The 17,343-nt window shown below is 35.7% G+C and overlaps 1 protein-coding gene across 1 annotated transcript in view; it reads left to right on the forward strand.

The window, feature by feature from the left end:
- LOC133204734 (macrophage mannose receptor 1-like) overlaps positions 1 to 17,343 on the forward strand; it is a 151,320-nt gene that overhangs the window by 67,774 nt on the left and 66,203 nt on the right. The window contains exon 12 of the mRNA XM_061340474.1: positions 8,998 to 9,088. Coding sequence (XP_061196458.1) covers positions 8,998 to 9,088 — 91 coding nt within the window. The remainder of the gene's footprint in view (positions 1 to 8,997; positions 9,089 to 17,343) is intronic.

The raw sequence follows: 17,343 nt of genomic DNA on the forward strand, positions 1-17,343 counted from the left end.
ACTTAAGAATCTTGAGCCAAATTTTGACATAAAGAACATGCAACAGAAACTCCTCAAAAACTAGTTCTCCAGAAGTTCCTTGAAACTCATTGTCAGAGACATCATTACTTGTTCACCATGAAAAGGTATGCAGTAGCACACACACATTTGAAACATGGCAATTTTGACAGTTATGGCAATAAAACAGTGAACTTTTGAATAACTCCGATGCCTCACCTTGTGTTTTACAGCTATATATATATATATATATATATATATAAAATAAAAAGTGCCCCGGTAACAGCGGGGATACTTTTCAACAATACCCGAGTTTTCAATTGGCTTAGGTTTGCCTACCCAATGTAATACATGTAGTTCATTTGTTTACAATCACTAATGATTAAAACAGACAGAAAAAGATTTTTAAAGCGCCGAAAAGTCGCACAGACTTTACAATTTAACGAACACCGTAAACGGTTATAAAAAACGCTTACCGTAAACGGAAAATGTCGTCAATTTATTGCAGAGGAAGTCACTGCTGTCAGTTAATACATTGCTGTGATGTCATTTCTTTGTTCTAAAAAATTACCTTTGTCGGTTCGATATTGGTGAGCAGTCTGATATTAATCGTAATATCAGACTGTCTCAGTACCGATATCCTTCAAAAATTGGACTGTTACTGAACAAAAGAAATAAAAAGTGTGTTTATTTAGCAAACGGCAAATTAATTAAATTTCATATATACAGTGATGATTTGAAACAGAATACTGATCATACAGAATTCGAAAAAATTAAATCGCACATACTGTAACAGGAAGAGAGAAAATTCTACGGACTATATGCAAAAAAAGGGGTCCTAAGAAATGTTTCAATCCCCTTTGCACGCAAAAGATTGTTTCTCTGGTTTTTGAAAAAAGCTGTCTGGGGGCCGCCAGAGAAACCCAAAAACTTTCAAAAACCGGTTATGAGAAGTTAATCTCTATGACTGAAATAGTGCAGATTGCAAATTCGGTTTGATAAGCAATATACAATCATTCAATCATTTATTGCTGACCATTAGTTACAAATTCCCTTTAATATCTGGGTTGAATAATTATGATTGGAAGTACTTAAGCACTATAAGCAGAGCTGGCTGGTAAATGTCTCGTTTTAAACATAGAAGAGTTTTACTGCTGGTTACATTACAAAATGATTCATTACATATATAATCTTTTTAAATTTATTTTCAGTGTCTGTTATTGAAAATAGGACCACTCCATTTTTAGCTCTATTGGTCAGAGACCAGAAGAGCTTATGCGATAGTAAGGTGTCCGTCGTCCGTCCGTCTGTCTGTAAACAATATTCAAAATGCTACTCCTCCTACAGTTTTGGTCTGATTTCAATACAACTTGGCACACAAGTATACTACACTAAGAAACATAATTCTGTGTATCGGTTTTTAATTTCAATGAATGGTGTTGCCATGGTTACTAAAAAATAGAGATTTCTGGGAAATACTTTCAAAACGCTACTCCTCCTACAGTTTTGGTTTGATATCAGTATAACTTGGCACACAAGTAGACTATACTAAGATAATTCTGTGTATCGAGTTTGGATTTCAAAGAACAGTGTTGCCAAGTTACTAAAAATGGAAATTTCAGTGAAAACTTTCCAAACGCTACTCCTCCTACAGTTTTGATCTGATTTCAATTTAACTTGGCACTCAAATAGACTATAATAAGATACATAATTCTGTTTATCAGTTTCTGATTTTAATGAACAGTGTTGCCATGGTTACTAAAAATAGACATTTCTTGAAATACTTTCAAATCGCTACTCCTCCTACACTTTTTGTCTGATTTCAGTATAACTTGGCATGCAAGTAGACTACACTGAGATACATAATTGTAATTATTGTTTTTTGATTTTGTTGATTGATGTTACCATGGTTATTTAAATCGAAATTTCTGTAAAATTATATTAAAAGGCTACTCCTACAGTTTTAGTCCAATTGTCAATAAATCTTGCCACAAAAGGAGACTTAACCAAGGATCATTATTCTATTTATTGCTGTTGCAAAGTTTCAAGTCCAGGTGCTACTTTTATCTTCCTTTATAAGTACAACCAGTAGAGCTACAGTCTCGTCAGAGATTTCTGGTTTCTCTATTTAGCGTCAACCTATCATTCAATACCCTACTTCAAAAAAAAAAATACAGCACCAACTCACAAGCCGAAAAATAAAACACGAACTTTAGAGACGTATAAAGAACAACATTCTAACAATTTTATTTCATTATTCAATGTTTCTCGTAGAAAGATGATTTCCTTTACAACATCAAGGTAGTATATGATAATTAGATACTTAATTGAACAGATTCTATAAAAATTTTGAAAGAAATTGACAGATATCGAATTCCAACGTTTTCATCAAAATAATCAATTCCTGGATTGCTGATTATGTTTGTTTTTCTCCTCCGGCGTGTCAATAACCAAGGCAAATGCGGTCGCTAAACACAGAAAAAAAATGGAATGGCGTAATTACCTTCAGCATCTGCATGCTTTATTTTCTGTGGTTGTTCAGTTCAAATGAAAGTTCACGTCTGCATTTTCCTTCAGTTTCCATTCAAAAAAAAACGTCACGGTAGCTCAGTCGGTAGAGCGCTCGCTCCGTGATCGGAAGGTCGTGTGTTCGAATCACTGCCGCGACTGACCTGAGTCGATAAAAAATAGGTAGCAACTGTTCCTTCGCCAAGCGCTCGGCACTTTGAAGTGAAAGTTGCGGGTTCTCCGGATGAGACCTTAAAAGCCGAGGCCCCGTGTCACGGCAGGCGTTGGCATGATAAAGATCCCTCACTGCTCAATGGCCCTGAGTGTCGTGTAAAGGTTTAAATTTGAAGCCATTCAGCGGTATATGGTGACATCTCTATATGAGTGAAAAATTCTCGAATGGGACATAAAACAACATACAATCAATCCATTCCAAAAACATCAATCACTAGATTGCCTGTATTATAATCCAATGCATTGCTTTAAATTCCGTGTATGTTTGAAGGAAGAAAATTGTTGTCCCTACTCTGCGTATCAAACTTATCAAATTACTTCAAATACCTAGGCCTACTACGGTGTAGATGATTCCCTAAATACCGAGTACTTTTCGTTTGTCTGCATTCTTCAAAGAATTGCTTTAGTGGCCATTAACACTTTTGTTCTTATACATGTATCGGACTGTCTCAGGTAAATCAAAAAGCAATGTTTTAAGTACGATATATGCCTCATACAATTCTGTATGTAATATATAGAGTACCTTAGAATATCTTCAGATATAAGACGAGAGTGCTTGACCCCTGAGTCTGATATCTAAAGATGCACGAGTTAAAAAGTACTCTAGTCGCCCGCATGGCGTAGTGGTTAGAGCGTCTGCTCTAGAGTCGCGGAGTGAGGAGCTGATCCTTACGTCGCGGGTTCGAATCCACTGCGGGACGTAGAGACCGGTCCTTCGGATGAGACTGTATAATCCGAGGTCCCGGTCGCAGTAGGTCTTGGCATGAAAAAGATCCCTCACTGCTCAATGGCCCTGAGTCTGATATCTAAAGGTATAAATAGGTATAAATTTGCAGCCCTCCACCGGCAAGAGGTGGCGTCTCCATATGAGCGAAAAATTCCCGAGAGTGGACGATTTGAAAACTGAGAAAGATATCAGCATAAGAAAATTTCTTAATTATACAATTAAAAATAATAATATATAATTATTTCTGTGATTTATTTTTCAATTTTACGATGACAAGGAATATATCGAATTTAAATTTGAAAAGTGTTTGATCCTCCTCCTCCTTCTGAATTAAATTAGTTCATGATTACTTTTGCGAAATACCATCGTCGGATACCTACGGGTGACCTCGTCTTGTACTCATCACCCGGTGATGAGTAAAAGACGACATCACCCGTGTGTTTTCGATGATGGCGAAATACAAGTACATGTATGAAATATGTTTATTGATTGATTGTATGTTGTTTAACGTCCCATTCGAGAATTTTTCACTCATATAGAGACGTCACCTTATACCGGTGAAGGGCTTCACATTTTGACCTTAACTCGGCACTCAAGGCCATTGAGCAGTGAGGGATCTTTATCGTGCCAACGCCTGCCGTGACACGGGGCCTCGGCTTTTAAGGTCTCATCAGAAGGACCCGCAACTTTCACTTCCAAGTGCCCAGCGCATGGCGAAGGAACAGTTGCTACCCATTTTTTTTTTTATCGACCTAGTAGGTCAGTCGCGGCCGAGACTCACGACCTTCCGATCACGAAGCGAGCGCTCTACCGAAGCCTGCCGTGACACGGGGCCTCGACTTTTAAGGTCTCATCAGAACGACCCGCAACTTTCACTTCAAAGTGCCGAGCGCATGGCGAAGGAACAGTTGCTACCCATTTTTTATCGACTTAGGTCAGTCGCGGCCGAGATTCGAACTCACGACCTCCCGATCACGAAGCGAGCGCTCTACCGACTGAACTACCGTGAACGCTAACATATGTTTAATATGTCATTTAAAAAAAATGGATGATGTTTATATTTTTGTCATTGGGATGTGGGTGTTATAAAAGGGACAAGTCAAATTCTGTAGACTGAATAACAGAACAGGTACCCTCTCAACTCACAGAAAAACCTGCTCGTAAAAGTATCATTGTATTATTCACCTACTTACATTATTTTTTTCCTCGCAAGAATCCTGTTCTGGACTCTCGTTTTAAAAATATTCTGTGTAAATGTATACATACGAGTCATTTTATATATTTATATGTAATTGAAAATTATGTCGGATAAATACAAATGTAACATTTTCAGCAATCCCTTAGCCACTTTCTCGCAGCCAGGTTTTTTGTCGAAATTGATGTCGACAAGTTTTTAGTTTAAACGTTTCCTCTCATTTCTCGGAAAATTTCCTTGATTGGCGAAGAATGTAGCTTGTTAAAATGAATAGTAAACAAGTTTATTTTGTCTCCCACATCTCAAAGAACACAATTCTCCCAAGGAAGGAATATCTAGTGAGTTGAACAATAAAATTAAAAATAATACAAAACTGATAGCTTTCGTATGTATTAAAAAGACACTTATTACTACATGTACATGTAGTACACTGTATGTAATATGGCTGATCTATAGGATGCAGTTACAGTACGGGAATGGGGCGCAACTGAACAAAAATCAAGTCTACAAACTTTATTTATGAGGGACATAACCGTTATTTGGATAATTTTGATCTGATTATATTGTGTAGTATATAACGGCAAAATTAATAGGAAGGGAGGGGTGGTCTCCATGTCTCCCCCAGTTCTTACGGGCCTGATATCATACAATTATTTTTCGACGACTTGAACTGAGAGGCCGTTCAGTAGCGATCAAGCGGTGGAAGGTGTCAAAGTACTCCAGCCCCCGCCCCTATTTTTCAGAGTTATTAAATTGTATGTAATATACGTAGTTAGCAAAGATGAACTTGCCAGCCCCGTCCCCCAACCCACCCCTCTCCTTTGGAAACACGGACGAACCCCTCGTAAGCTGATCGAGGAGAAGCATGACAAGCCCCCCCCCTCCCCCACACAAACACACAGATAAGTTTTTTCACGTCCGGAGAGTGTTGGAATCTTTTTTAAAAAAATGTCCGAGTCGGAGAAATAGGGTGATTTTTTTTATCTCCCTGTGGGAATTTATTAGTGTCCCCTCCCCGCCCTAAGCAAAATTCCTGGTTCACCCTTGACATTTCAAACACACTCCCTAGCCCCCAACAAAAAATAAATCTAGATTTCTTCATAAACTCTTATTTTTTTCACATTGCTACAAGTAAGGTACAAATATAACATCCATATACGATTTAATTCATAGACTTATTACTCCAAGGATTTGGTGGTGTTTTTTTTTGGGGGGGGGGGGCAAACTCAGTAAACCTTATCTATATACGGGTTACAGATTGATACACCAAGGAAAAAAATCTGTTATCATACATGTGTCCATTTTCAAATTGGGATCGAGATCCCTCCGATTCAGATTTGTTTCAGATTCATTTTCAGATTCGGATTCGTTTTATATTCAGAAACATCTCTATATCGAAATCCATGATGGGTTCATTTTTTAGTTCCGGTAGATCGAGCGTCATGCTTCTCAAACAAAATCTTCGAAATGTATTTGGTTTTACTACGGATTCTGCAAATTACGAGAGCAAAAAATCCCAGCAACCGTCCATGTTGCTGATTTTTCTCTAAATATGCGACCGTGTCAGATTAAATTGTGATTTCGATAATGACTTTTGATTGGTCTAAATTTTAGTCATGGTGCTTCTTGTTAGAACACAGTTTCAAAATTATTGGTATATAATGCAATAATTTCTGAAGTTCAATGATACAAAACATATACAAAGTACATGTACCTTTAACTTTCTGCATCTTCAGATATTAGACTCGGGGGACAAGCCCCCTCGTCTGATGATACACAAGTTAAAAGGTAATCTATATATTTCATTGTTATCATACACAAATTGAAACCGATGAGAAATTAATAATTAGAGATATTTTCAAACCATACTTGTAGTTTTTTGTCCATATGTTCAACAGGAATCTCTCTCTCTTTCTCTCTCTCTCTCTGGGAAAGGGAGGTGTAGTGCCAGCATTCATTTTGTGGTTTAAATATTTCCTGCAATTTGTTTTCTTTATCATAAACGCCGGGTACGTCTAGAACACATGTATTAAATATATACTGAACGTGTACTTAATTAATTTTAATAAAGATATAACTACTGACAAAGTGATAATTTTCCTACTGTCGTAACCGATAAAGAAAAATATCAGAGGAAATGCCATGAATTGTCAGTGAATAGGTCTGTAAATTCAGAGAGAGAGATCGAGTGAGAGGGAGAGACTCGAGTCTTATTAGCATGGGTCTGCATCCTCCTATACCCCCTCCAAACAAAAATAGAACACAAATCAATAACTGATATATTTATATTCATTTCAAAAGCGTTTAAGGACAGATGATACAACAAACTTTTATCAAAAGTTTTGAAAATAACTACTTAAATCATGTATATATAAGTAAAATAAATAAGTTTTACCGCATAGATTTTAATTGTTTATTCAAAAGTTCACAATAATATAGGATTTAAAATGACAAAAAGTTGAATAGATTTATAAGGATGGTTGCAGAAAGGTTATATTTTGAACATCATAGAAAGTTTACAATTTCTTGACATTTTAGAAATTTATTTTTCTAATCATTTACAGTCAAAGTAGGTCCAAAAATAATACCAATCCCGGCATCCATTTTTTTTTTTTTTTTTGGGTATCATCTGTCCCTAAATACAGTCATGTAAACCTACTCCTGCTACAGCTTACTACATCAATTAATGAATGGATTTTCAATTAATACTTTCTCAATTTCCCTCTATTCAGGTACATGCTTTACATATACATGAACAATGACACGGCATAATGTTAAGTAAATTGATTTAATTCATAAAAGAAATTAATATTTTACAAAAAATAGTGGATAAATTACATATTAAACAATGTGCATTCAATCATTCCTATTTTTTTTCTGGCATCAGAGCTTCTTGAATCACGTCAGATATGTCTTAGGATAAACTCGTCGTCGTCTTAAAGTTAGGTCTAAGACAAGTATTAGGTTTCTTCAAAAGCTTGTCTGACGTGAGCAAATTTATTATTATACAAAAAGTGAAGGAATGTTAAATCCAGGGTAATCAACATAACTCTGAGTGCAGAAATAAATTATTTTTCTAAGAAACAAGACGGATCAGTCCAGTAGCATCTACATCAAATAAAACTCAGACATGAATTTATTCTATATACACAGAATTACTTGTATTTTTTTCATTGCCGTTGGAATCGGGGAGAGGATGGTGACGACTCGGGACCCCCCCCCCCAAAAAAAAAATATTTTGCCGATAAATAATATGCTACAGAAAACATAGCTACTGACATTTACTTGTCCCTAAATCCTGTAAATAATAAAGTAATACTATGATAACTTCTTTTTGCTTGATAAGGATTTTTTTTCTTGATAGTGCCCCCAACTGAAAATTCTTGGTTGTGCACCCCATCCCCGTAAAATTTCTTCCACCTGGCTTGTTCCTGAATACTTAGATATAACCGGTGCTTTTGAAAGAAAAACTTACAACACATAAACATCTAAACATCATTTGGTGAACATTTTGTATAATTATGATTTTTTTTAAAATAATAAACTTGTTACAAGTGAGCTAACATCTTTGCATATTAGCAAAAACAATATTCATCCTCTCTTTCAGTTGGATTTTTGAAAACTATGAATAAATCCAACGTCTGCATAGTAAGGAATATGTCAATATAGACTTCAAAAAATTCTGAAGGTAGAGAGACTTTGTATGCTAGAAAATAAACATCTATTAGTTAATTTGATAAGGATATTCGACAAGTGTTGACCTGACCAGATTCATTCCTGCTGTTTTGCTGGAGATACAATGATGAATGATAAATGATGCATTCGAAAATGGCCAAATGTTACGTAACTTGTAATGTATAATGTGATAATAAATAGATCCAATGTTCTGTTTGCTTGGGTGTTTAGCATGTTTCCATTAATCTCCATGCACTCCAATTGATAGTTAAGTAAGTATGAAGTTTCCAAGATCGAGTTATCACAAAATTCTATTGAACGACTTGACCAAAAAGGCTTGGCCAAATCTAGACAATCTGACGCCATGACGTCAGACAATTAGGAAATCTCCTAAGAATAGGTTAGCTTCGTTGGCCTCACTTAAGACTAAGAATGTCGTAAGTTCGTCTTAAGAGATGTCTTAGTCCTAAGATAGCTTCATAAGCATGCCTGCAAGTCCCATGCATATCGCAGTAGGTAATGGCACGAAAAAGATCCCTAATAGTTCAATGGCAATAAATGTATTATTTGCTGTGAAAATCATCGTGTGTGTAAGGGTGTGTGTGTGTGTGTGCTTTGCATTGCGCTGCATTTGCAATTTATTTTTAATTCAATCTTGCAGAATTACTGCATAACTCTGGGAGCCCACTTGCCAATACTTGATAGCAGTGCCAAAATGGACAAAATTCGTCAGTTTGAACCGAACATGGAATGTAAGTAAATTTATTTGAATTGTTTAGAATTACCGAAAGCAATCAAATCATACTGCCTTTTTCAAAATTTTATCACATGTCAGAATTTTAAAGTGTCCAGAGTATTTTTCGACAGTTGAGGAAACAAATAGCATATGCATTATCGTATCATTAAACTTTCAATTTTTTCTTTCATTTTTTAATGTATCAATACCATAAAAAGAGGCTCATATGCGACATTGCTCACCTGAGTCACTATGGACCTTGGCTTCGGATTTAGGCACATAGTATCAGAGGGGGCCTGCCCCCTTTTCCCCAAACATAATTTTTTACTGTTGAAAATGTTCATTGAAAGGCTAGTCCCCCACCCACCTCAACCCCACCCCATTTTTAGTTGCGGTTAAATTATAGTAATGTATTAATAAAGATTAGTTTTGAAAAAAAATACCACCACTCCCAGTAGATATTTTCCTTAAATATTCATATCTAAGACTGAGAACTTCTACTGTGACCCCACTCTACCCTGGGTAGTCATAAATTGACTACCCAGGGTAGAGTGTTTCTCAAACTTAATTGCTGTTCCTGAGAAGGATTTTTCCTATATTCCTATAAAAAAAAACTTTGATCGTCTATTGTGGTCCCACTCTAGCCCTTGGGTCATGATTTGAACAAATTTAAATCATTACGTAATGAACTCTTACATGAGTTTCAACTCTTCTGGCCACGTGGTTCTTCAAGATTTTTCCTCTATAATCCTATCTAAAAGTCTGATCTCCAAACTTAAATCTACACTACCGGAAGATGACTCAGTATAAATATGAATGTTCATGCCATTGGTGTTCTGCAGAAGATTGTTAAGATTTTTATGCCTCCGTAATCGGGTCATATAGTTTTTTGGTCCGTCCTTCTGGTTGTCCGTCTTTCTGTATGTTTGTCTGTTAATCTGTCCGCAAAAACTTTATCCTTGCCTATAACTTGTGAATGATTAGTACTAGGGCTTTCATATTTCACGTGTGAAACCATTCTTTGAGTACCAATATTTTTATGTCCTCGTATCGAAGATTCGGGGGTATATAGTTTTTGCCCTGTCTGTCTGTTTGTCCGCAAAAACATTATTATTATTACCCATAACTTTTGGTTGGAGCTATGGCTTTCATATTTCACATGTGTATTCCTTGTGACAAGACTTTCTTTCAGTACCATCATATTTTACCTTGACTTTGGAGGTCGACCAAATTTTACAAAATTTTACCCAACTTTTACCTTGGGCATAACTTTTCAACAATTAATGCTAGTGCTTTCATACTTCACATGTGTAATTCTTTCGACAAGACCTTCCATTGAATACCAACAACTTGGACCTTTTGACCTTGACCTAGGAGTTTGACCTACTTTTGAAAAACTTTAACCATGGTCATAACTTTTGAACAGGTTGGTGCTAGGGTTTTCATACTTCACATATATAATTCTTGTGACGAGACCTTCCTTTGTATACTAACAACTTTGACCCTTGACCTTGGTGTGTGACCTAGTTTTGCAAAACTATAACCTTGGTCATAACTTTTGAACGGTTGGTGCTAGGGCTTTCATACTTCACATGTGTAATCCTTGTGACAAGACCTTCCATTGGATACCAATATCTTTGACCTTGACGTTTGACTTATTCTTGGAAAACTTTAACCTTGGACACAACTTATGAACAGTTAGTGCTAGGGATTTCATATTTAAAATGTCTTTTCCTTGTGACAAGACCTTCCTTTAGATATTAACAATCCATTGACCTTGACGTTGGAGTGGCCTACTTTTTGAAAAAACTTAAACATTGGTTATAACTTTTGAACGGTTGGTGTTTCGGCTTTCATATTTCACCTGTGTATTTCTTGTGAGAAGGCCTTTCCTTCGGCACCATTACTTATGGCCATTTGACCTTGATGTTTGACTTACTTTTGAAAAACTTTCTTTTCCATATCTATTCAATAGTTGCTGCTAGAGCTTTCATGTTTCACAGGTATATTCCTCTTTACTTCTCTCGTTATGCCAAATAAAAATAATGTCTATATCATTTTTATGCCCCCATCGAAGATTCGGGGTATATAGTTTTTGCCCTGTCCGTCCGTCTGTTTGTCCGCAAAAACTTTAACCTTCCCCAAAACTTTTGATTGGTTGAGGCTACGACTTTCGTATTTCACATGCGTATTCCTTGTGACAAGACCTTTCTTTGTGTACCATCATATTTGACCTTGGAGTTTGACCAACTTTTGCAAAATTTTATGAGACTTTAACCCTGGTCATAACTTTTGAACAGTTGTTGCTAGGGGTTTCAAACTTCACCTGTGTATTTCTTGTGACAAAACCTTCCTTTGGATACCAACAACTTTGACGTTTTGACCTTGACTTTGGAGTTTGACCTACTTTTGAAAAACTTTAACCTTGGCCATAACTTTTGAACAGGTGGTGCTTGGAGTTTCAAACTTCACATGTATATTTCTTTTGACAAGACCTTCCTTTTGATAACCTACCATTTTGACCCTTTGACCTTGACTTGGGAGTTTGGCCTATTTTTGAAAAACTTTAACCTTGGCCATAACTTTTGAATGGTTGGTGCTAGGGCTTTCATACTTCACATATGTAATCCTTGTGACAGAACCTTCCTTTGGATACCAACAACTTTGACACTTTGACCTTGGAGTTTGACCTACTTTTGAAAATCTTTAATCTTTGCCATACTTTTTAAACATTTGGTGCTACGGCTTTCATACTTCACATGTGCATTTCTTGGTACAAGACTTTCCTTTGGATACCAACAATTTTGGCATTGACCTTGACCTTGGCGTTTGACCTACTTTTTACATTGGAATTTAAAGGGAAAAAAATCTTTAAAAATCTTTAAAAATCCTCCCAAGAAGCACTAGAACAGAAGAGTTAAAAACTTAGAAGAGATCTTTATAACATAGTGTAGATTTATGTTTGTTCGAAACATGACCCCTGGGGGTTAGGTTGGACTACAATGGGCAAACAAGATTTACATAGGAATAAAAAGGAAAACAAGATGTGTTTTTAAAACAGATCCCCCCCCCCCCCCCCGTGGCAGCTCAAGACCAATTTGAAGTTTTTTTTTCAAATGTAGACCAAACTCCAAGGTCAAGAGTTGAAAAAAATTGTTACCGAAAAAATAGGTCTGGTCACAAAGAATACTTGTGAGAATTATGAAAGCCCTAGCACCAACCATTAGAAAATATGGCTAAGGTTTAAGATTTTCAAACGTAGTTCATAATCCAAGGTCAAGAGGGAAAAAAGTATATATGAATATCATCATAATCATTTTCATATACAGCATCATTGGTGTTACATCACCTGATATTGGCAGATGCTATTGACATCCTAGGAATTAAGATAGATAGCATGTCGTTATTTTTTTTTTCAATGTTGAAGTCAACTGGTGTTACATTTAACAAAATCTTGTTGGTAAGTTTTATCCTCATTTAAATAACTTGTAGAGTATGTAGTGTCCGTAACCAAAAGCTGAAAAATTATATCTTTATATATTTTTTTCCACACAAAAAATTACAGATAAATTTTTGAAGCAGTGTATCATTAATTTCAGTGTTTATGAGCAGGAATTCTTTCAGATCATGTTTTTTTTCTTTACCGGAAAAAAAATGCTGAAAAAATTAGGAAATGGAGAGAAAAACAAAAACTTGATCCTCAAGTCTGCGAAAAATTAAAGAAAATTGACCGGGAAAAAAAGAAAAAGAGTAGAACGTTACAACGGCAGGAAGAAGAGAAAAGTAAATCAAAACTAGAAAAACTAAGAAAGCAAAAATTTGAAGAAATGAGGCGATACAGAGAGAAAAAAAAGAAGGAAAATGATAGAAAAAAGCAAGGAACTCAAGATAAACAAGTCATTTCAAAGGTGAACGAAAAGCTTAAAAAGCAGTTAGCTGTTAAGAGAACACGAGAATTGAAAAAGAGAGTGAAATTAAGGAGAGAAGCTGAAAGTGAATCAGAAAGCGATGATGAAACAGTAGAAAAGGAAGACGACATTCCAAGTACTTCTTCTTCGAGATATGCTAAGTGCAGGCAGGTGAAAAAAAATCAACACTTCCAGAAAAACCTATGAAAATAGCAGAAGTTCTCAAAAAGTTGATTCAATCACCAACAACATCAAAATTTTTGTCTACAGAAGGATTGATAGTTACACCTCAATGCAAAAGAAAACTTCAGATTGCAGACAATTTTATTGAATCTCTGAAGGAAAACAGGGATGAGGTTAAACAGCCAAATAGTTCCAAGTCAGAAAGAAAACATGCCTATAATATTATCAAAGCAACAATTTTGAAGAAAACTAGAAATAATTGTGGAGTTTACGTGAGAAAGTTATTTAGCTTCTCACACAGATCGAAAAATTCAGCCAGTAGAAAATGGTGTGCAAACACAAGTGCGACAAGCTAATTCAGAGAATTTGTGTACCCCGCTTAGGGGAAAAAAGAGCATGCGCAGTTCTAGGGGGGGTCGTCGGACACCCCCCCCCCCCTTGATTTGTAGAATTATTAAATGTAAACATGTATATTGAAGCAAATAAAAAATGCCAATATGGATATAAAGATTCGATTGCTTATTCTTTAATATGTGTATAGAAAATTCTTTTTGTATAGAATATTTATCACACTGTTATAATGATTTTATGAGGTTGTACAAGCCAGACATCATAACGTTTTTCATTTCACATGCTGAATACTATCATTTATAGAGTAAATCCACAAAAAAAAATCGAGAAAAAAAAAAAAGAATCGACCGGGATTTGAACCCGGCACCTCTCACATGGTAAGCGAGAGTCATACCCCTAGACCACGGAGGCACTTGATTATACACCAAATTAAATGCAAACATTAGGTCACATATAGTGTTTATATTCACGTTCGATATTGTCATAATTTTACACAATACATGGTATCTAATTAAGCCATTACTAAACAGTTCTAATAGACGTAGTTAGAATATAAAGTCCGCCGACAACCTGTATTATACGTAATAACTCTCCACATGCCCCTGTGCTAAAAATAGTGCCAAGCGACTTTTAATACTATAAATTAAAAAAAACGGGGCGGGACACTTGGCGAGGGGGGATAGAGGTCAAAGGGTGTTATGTATAAAATTTCATTGCAAAAGCTTAAAGGCTTCTTGAGATATCGCCCAGAAACAAAAGTGTTACACACAGACGGAATGTATGAATTTACGACCTTGAACTTTGACCTTTTGACCCCCAAATCAATAGGGGTCTTCCTTAGGCCACAAGGAGTTATGTAAAATTTCATTGCAAAAGCTCAGAGGATTCTAGAAATATCGCGCGGAAACGAAAGTGTTAAAACAGACAGAAATTATTAATTTATGACCTTGACCTTTTGACCTTACAATCAATAGGGTTTTTTTAGGCCATAGGGAGTTGCTATGCAAAATTTCATTACGAAAGCTTTAAGGGTTCTCGAGATATCGCTCGGAAACGAAAGTGTTACAGACAGATATAAATACAGACGGACGGACGGACAGACCCAAATTAATATCCCCCACTTTCAGTGAAATCGGGGGACAAAAAAGGAGGAAAATTCACTTAATGAAATAATCAAAGTTGTAGTGAAACATACTATTTATCAGCTGAAGTTAGCAGAGAGTTTCCTAAGAAAAGAGATGTAGTGAAAGTAAAGACAGCTGAAGGAAAGAAAGAGGTCCTACAGAAACATGTTATGACAATGACATTACAAGATGCATACAAGAACTTTACTTCTCAAAATCCTGACATCAAAATTGGATTCACAATGTTCAAGAAACTCAAAACTGAAAATATTAGAAAGATATCGAAAACAAATTGCAGGTCTTGCCTTTGCCAAATATGCTGTAAATGTAGCTCGAAAAATATCAGCTTTGACTCTTTGTCATTATGAAGAAACCCAAAAGTAGATTAGATTGATTGAAGAAAGTTTGTAAAACTTGCAGTACAAACATAATTGATGATTATTTCCAAGATGTAAATGATGAAAGCAAAGACAAAGATATTGTTTGGTATCAGTGGGGGCCTATGAAAGTAATGAAAGACAACAACGTGAAGAGAATAGTATCTTGTCTGTCAAAAGAAGAAGATGTGCCAAGCTTTTACAAGAAGTTCAGAAGGACCTTGAAAATTATCCAGGGCACAATTTCCTAGCCAGATGGCAGCAAAAACAGATGTCTAATTGCATTGAGAACCTCAAGCATGGATCAGTAGTTATGCTGATGGATTTTAGTGAAAATTAAGGCTGCATATTTCAAGGTGAGGTACAGTCTGGATTATTTGATAGAAACCATGTAACAATCCATCCAATGATGATATACTACAAATTGAAAGAGCGGGAATAAGAGGTCAGAGTAGAACATGCTATCATAAGAATAAGTGAGGATAACAGACATGGCAGTGATGCAGTATTAGAGTTTGAAAGGCAGGCACTTAACATAGTGTTGAAGACAATATATATAGCAGAAATTCACCAATGGACAGACGGTTGCGCATGCCAATATAAGGGCAAAAAATCTTTTGCTGATATAAGCTTAAGAGACAAACCAAAAGTATGTAGAAACTACTTTGAAACAAGTCATGGCAAGAATGTATGTGATGGTCTCCGAGCGATAGTAAAGAATTCATGTTATCAGGCAGTTATCAGCTCAAGGAAAATTATTGGAACAGCGGAAGATGTATTCAACCATTGTCAAGAAAAACTGACGATAGAAAAGTCATCTACTGAATGGAATGAGTTCATCCTTGTATTTAATATTAAGAGAGACATACCAGGAACAAATGTCGACACACTAAAGGGCACAAGAAAGCTTCACTCTGTTCGAAGTACAGAGAACAGCTACAAACTGGAGACACGTAGTGCTTTAGTGGATGTGATGACTGTCAAAACAAAGAGCATTTTCCAGCATGGGAACTTCAGTCCTTAAAATAGCTGAATAAGTCAACAGAATCTGGTGATGTAGACGAGCATGAGAATGAAAACTTAGATAATAAAAGAGAGGAAGAATGCAACAGAAAAAGAAGCAGAAAAGAATGAAGAACTGAAAACTGGAATGATTTTTGCTATCAAGTTTCCCTCAAAGAAAGGAAAATCGGTGATAGTTTGTATTGGACAAGTACTCTCTATTGATGCTGACCAATATAACAGAATTTCAAATAAAATTCGTGAAGAAGAGCGGAAAAATATGTATGGCCAGACAAACATGACATATCTTGGGAGATGGAAGACAAAGTTATAGCATCATTAGAGGAGCCTACAATGACTGATAAGAGGGACCACTACCATTTTAACGATCAGAGGTTTGAAAATTTGAAAAAGATGACAAAAAACTATGAAAAAGTTCATTTTTGCTAGACAGTCTCATATGTAGTGTCCGTAACCCTTAAAGGTTCACTTCTATATAAATAGGGATCTGACCTATAGGGGCGGGCTTGGTTTTTTTCTCTACAAAAAGCTTGTCGATTTCCGTTCCGGTTAATGACTTGAGACTGAATACATGTAACAATTTGTTTTTCATAAATCTTTATTTCAGTGAGTAGAGTTAATAGGAACACTTTCATTGATATTCTGAGTTTGTTAAATTATCTTCAAATGTAATAATTGATATTTTTCTTCACTTCTCATTGTACATAATGGTAATGTCTACTCTCTTTGGAATTCTATTCTTTATGAATAGGATATTTATTTTACAACACTATTCCGTGGATATAATAAAACATGCCATTAATGTGTGCAAATTATATATAGGCCTAAATGAAATCCAAGGGAGTACAGTTACTGATATATATGTAGCCAAACTGTTTCAAAACTTAAGATCTTAGAACATTGACTGAAAACAAAAGTACATGTATGTTATTCTAAATATATTAAGCTCAAATAATTCAAGCAATACGTAACATACTACATGTAACCCAGACAAGCACAAGTAGCACAGACAGAATAGAAGCAATGTGATTAAATTCTAAGGCATATATATACAATTGAAATTCATCGCAGCTCAATGCTGCCAAGAATACCTGTATCGAGTAACACAGAGTGAGTTATTCTTGTCCTCTGAGAAAGTGTTGCCGCCTGACTGACAACTGTACATTAGATTGTTACGATTTGAGCTCTCTCTAGTGTTTCGTATATCAAGAATGGGAATGCATAAAGGATAGATAATTGAAGAAAAATAAACAAGCCTATAAAAATATAAAATAGTCTTTGAAAACGCGAAAATTTAAAACTATA

The sequence above is a fragment of the Saccostrea echinata genome, unplaced genomic scaffold, assembly GCF_033153115.1.
Source record: "Saccostrea echinata isolate AGI-Se365-2 ecotype Australia unplaced genomic scaffold, CSIRO_AGI_Sech_v1 ptg000054l, whole genome shotgun sequence".
NCBI classification, from domain to species: domain Eukaryota; kingdom Metazoa; phylum Mollusca; class Bivalvia; order Ostreida; family Ostreidae; genus Saccostrea; species Saccostrea echinata.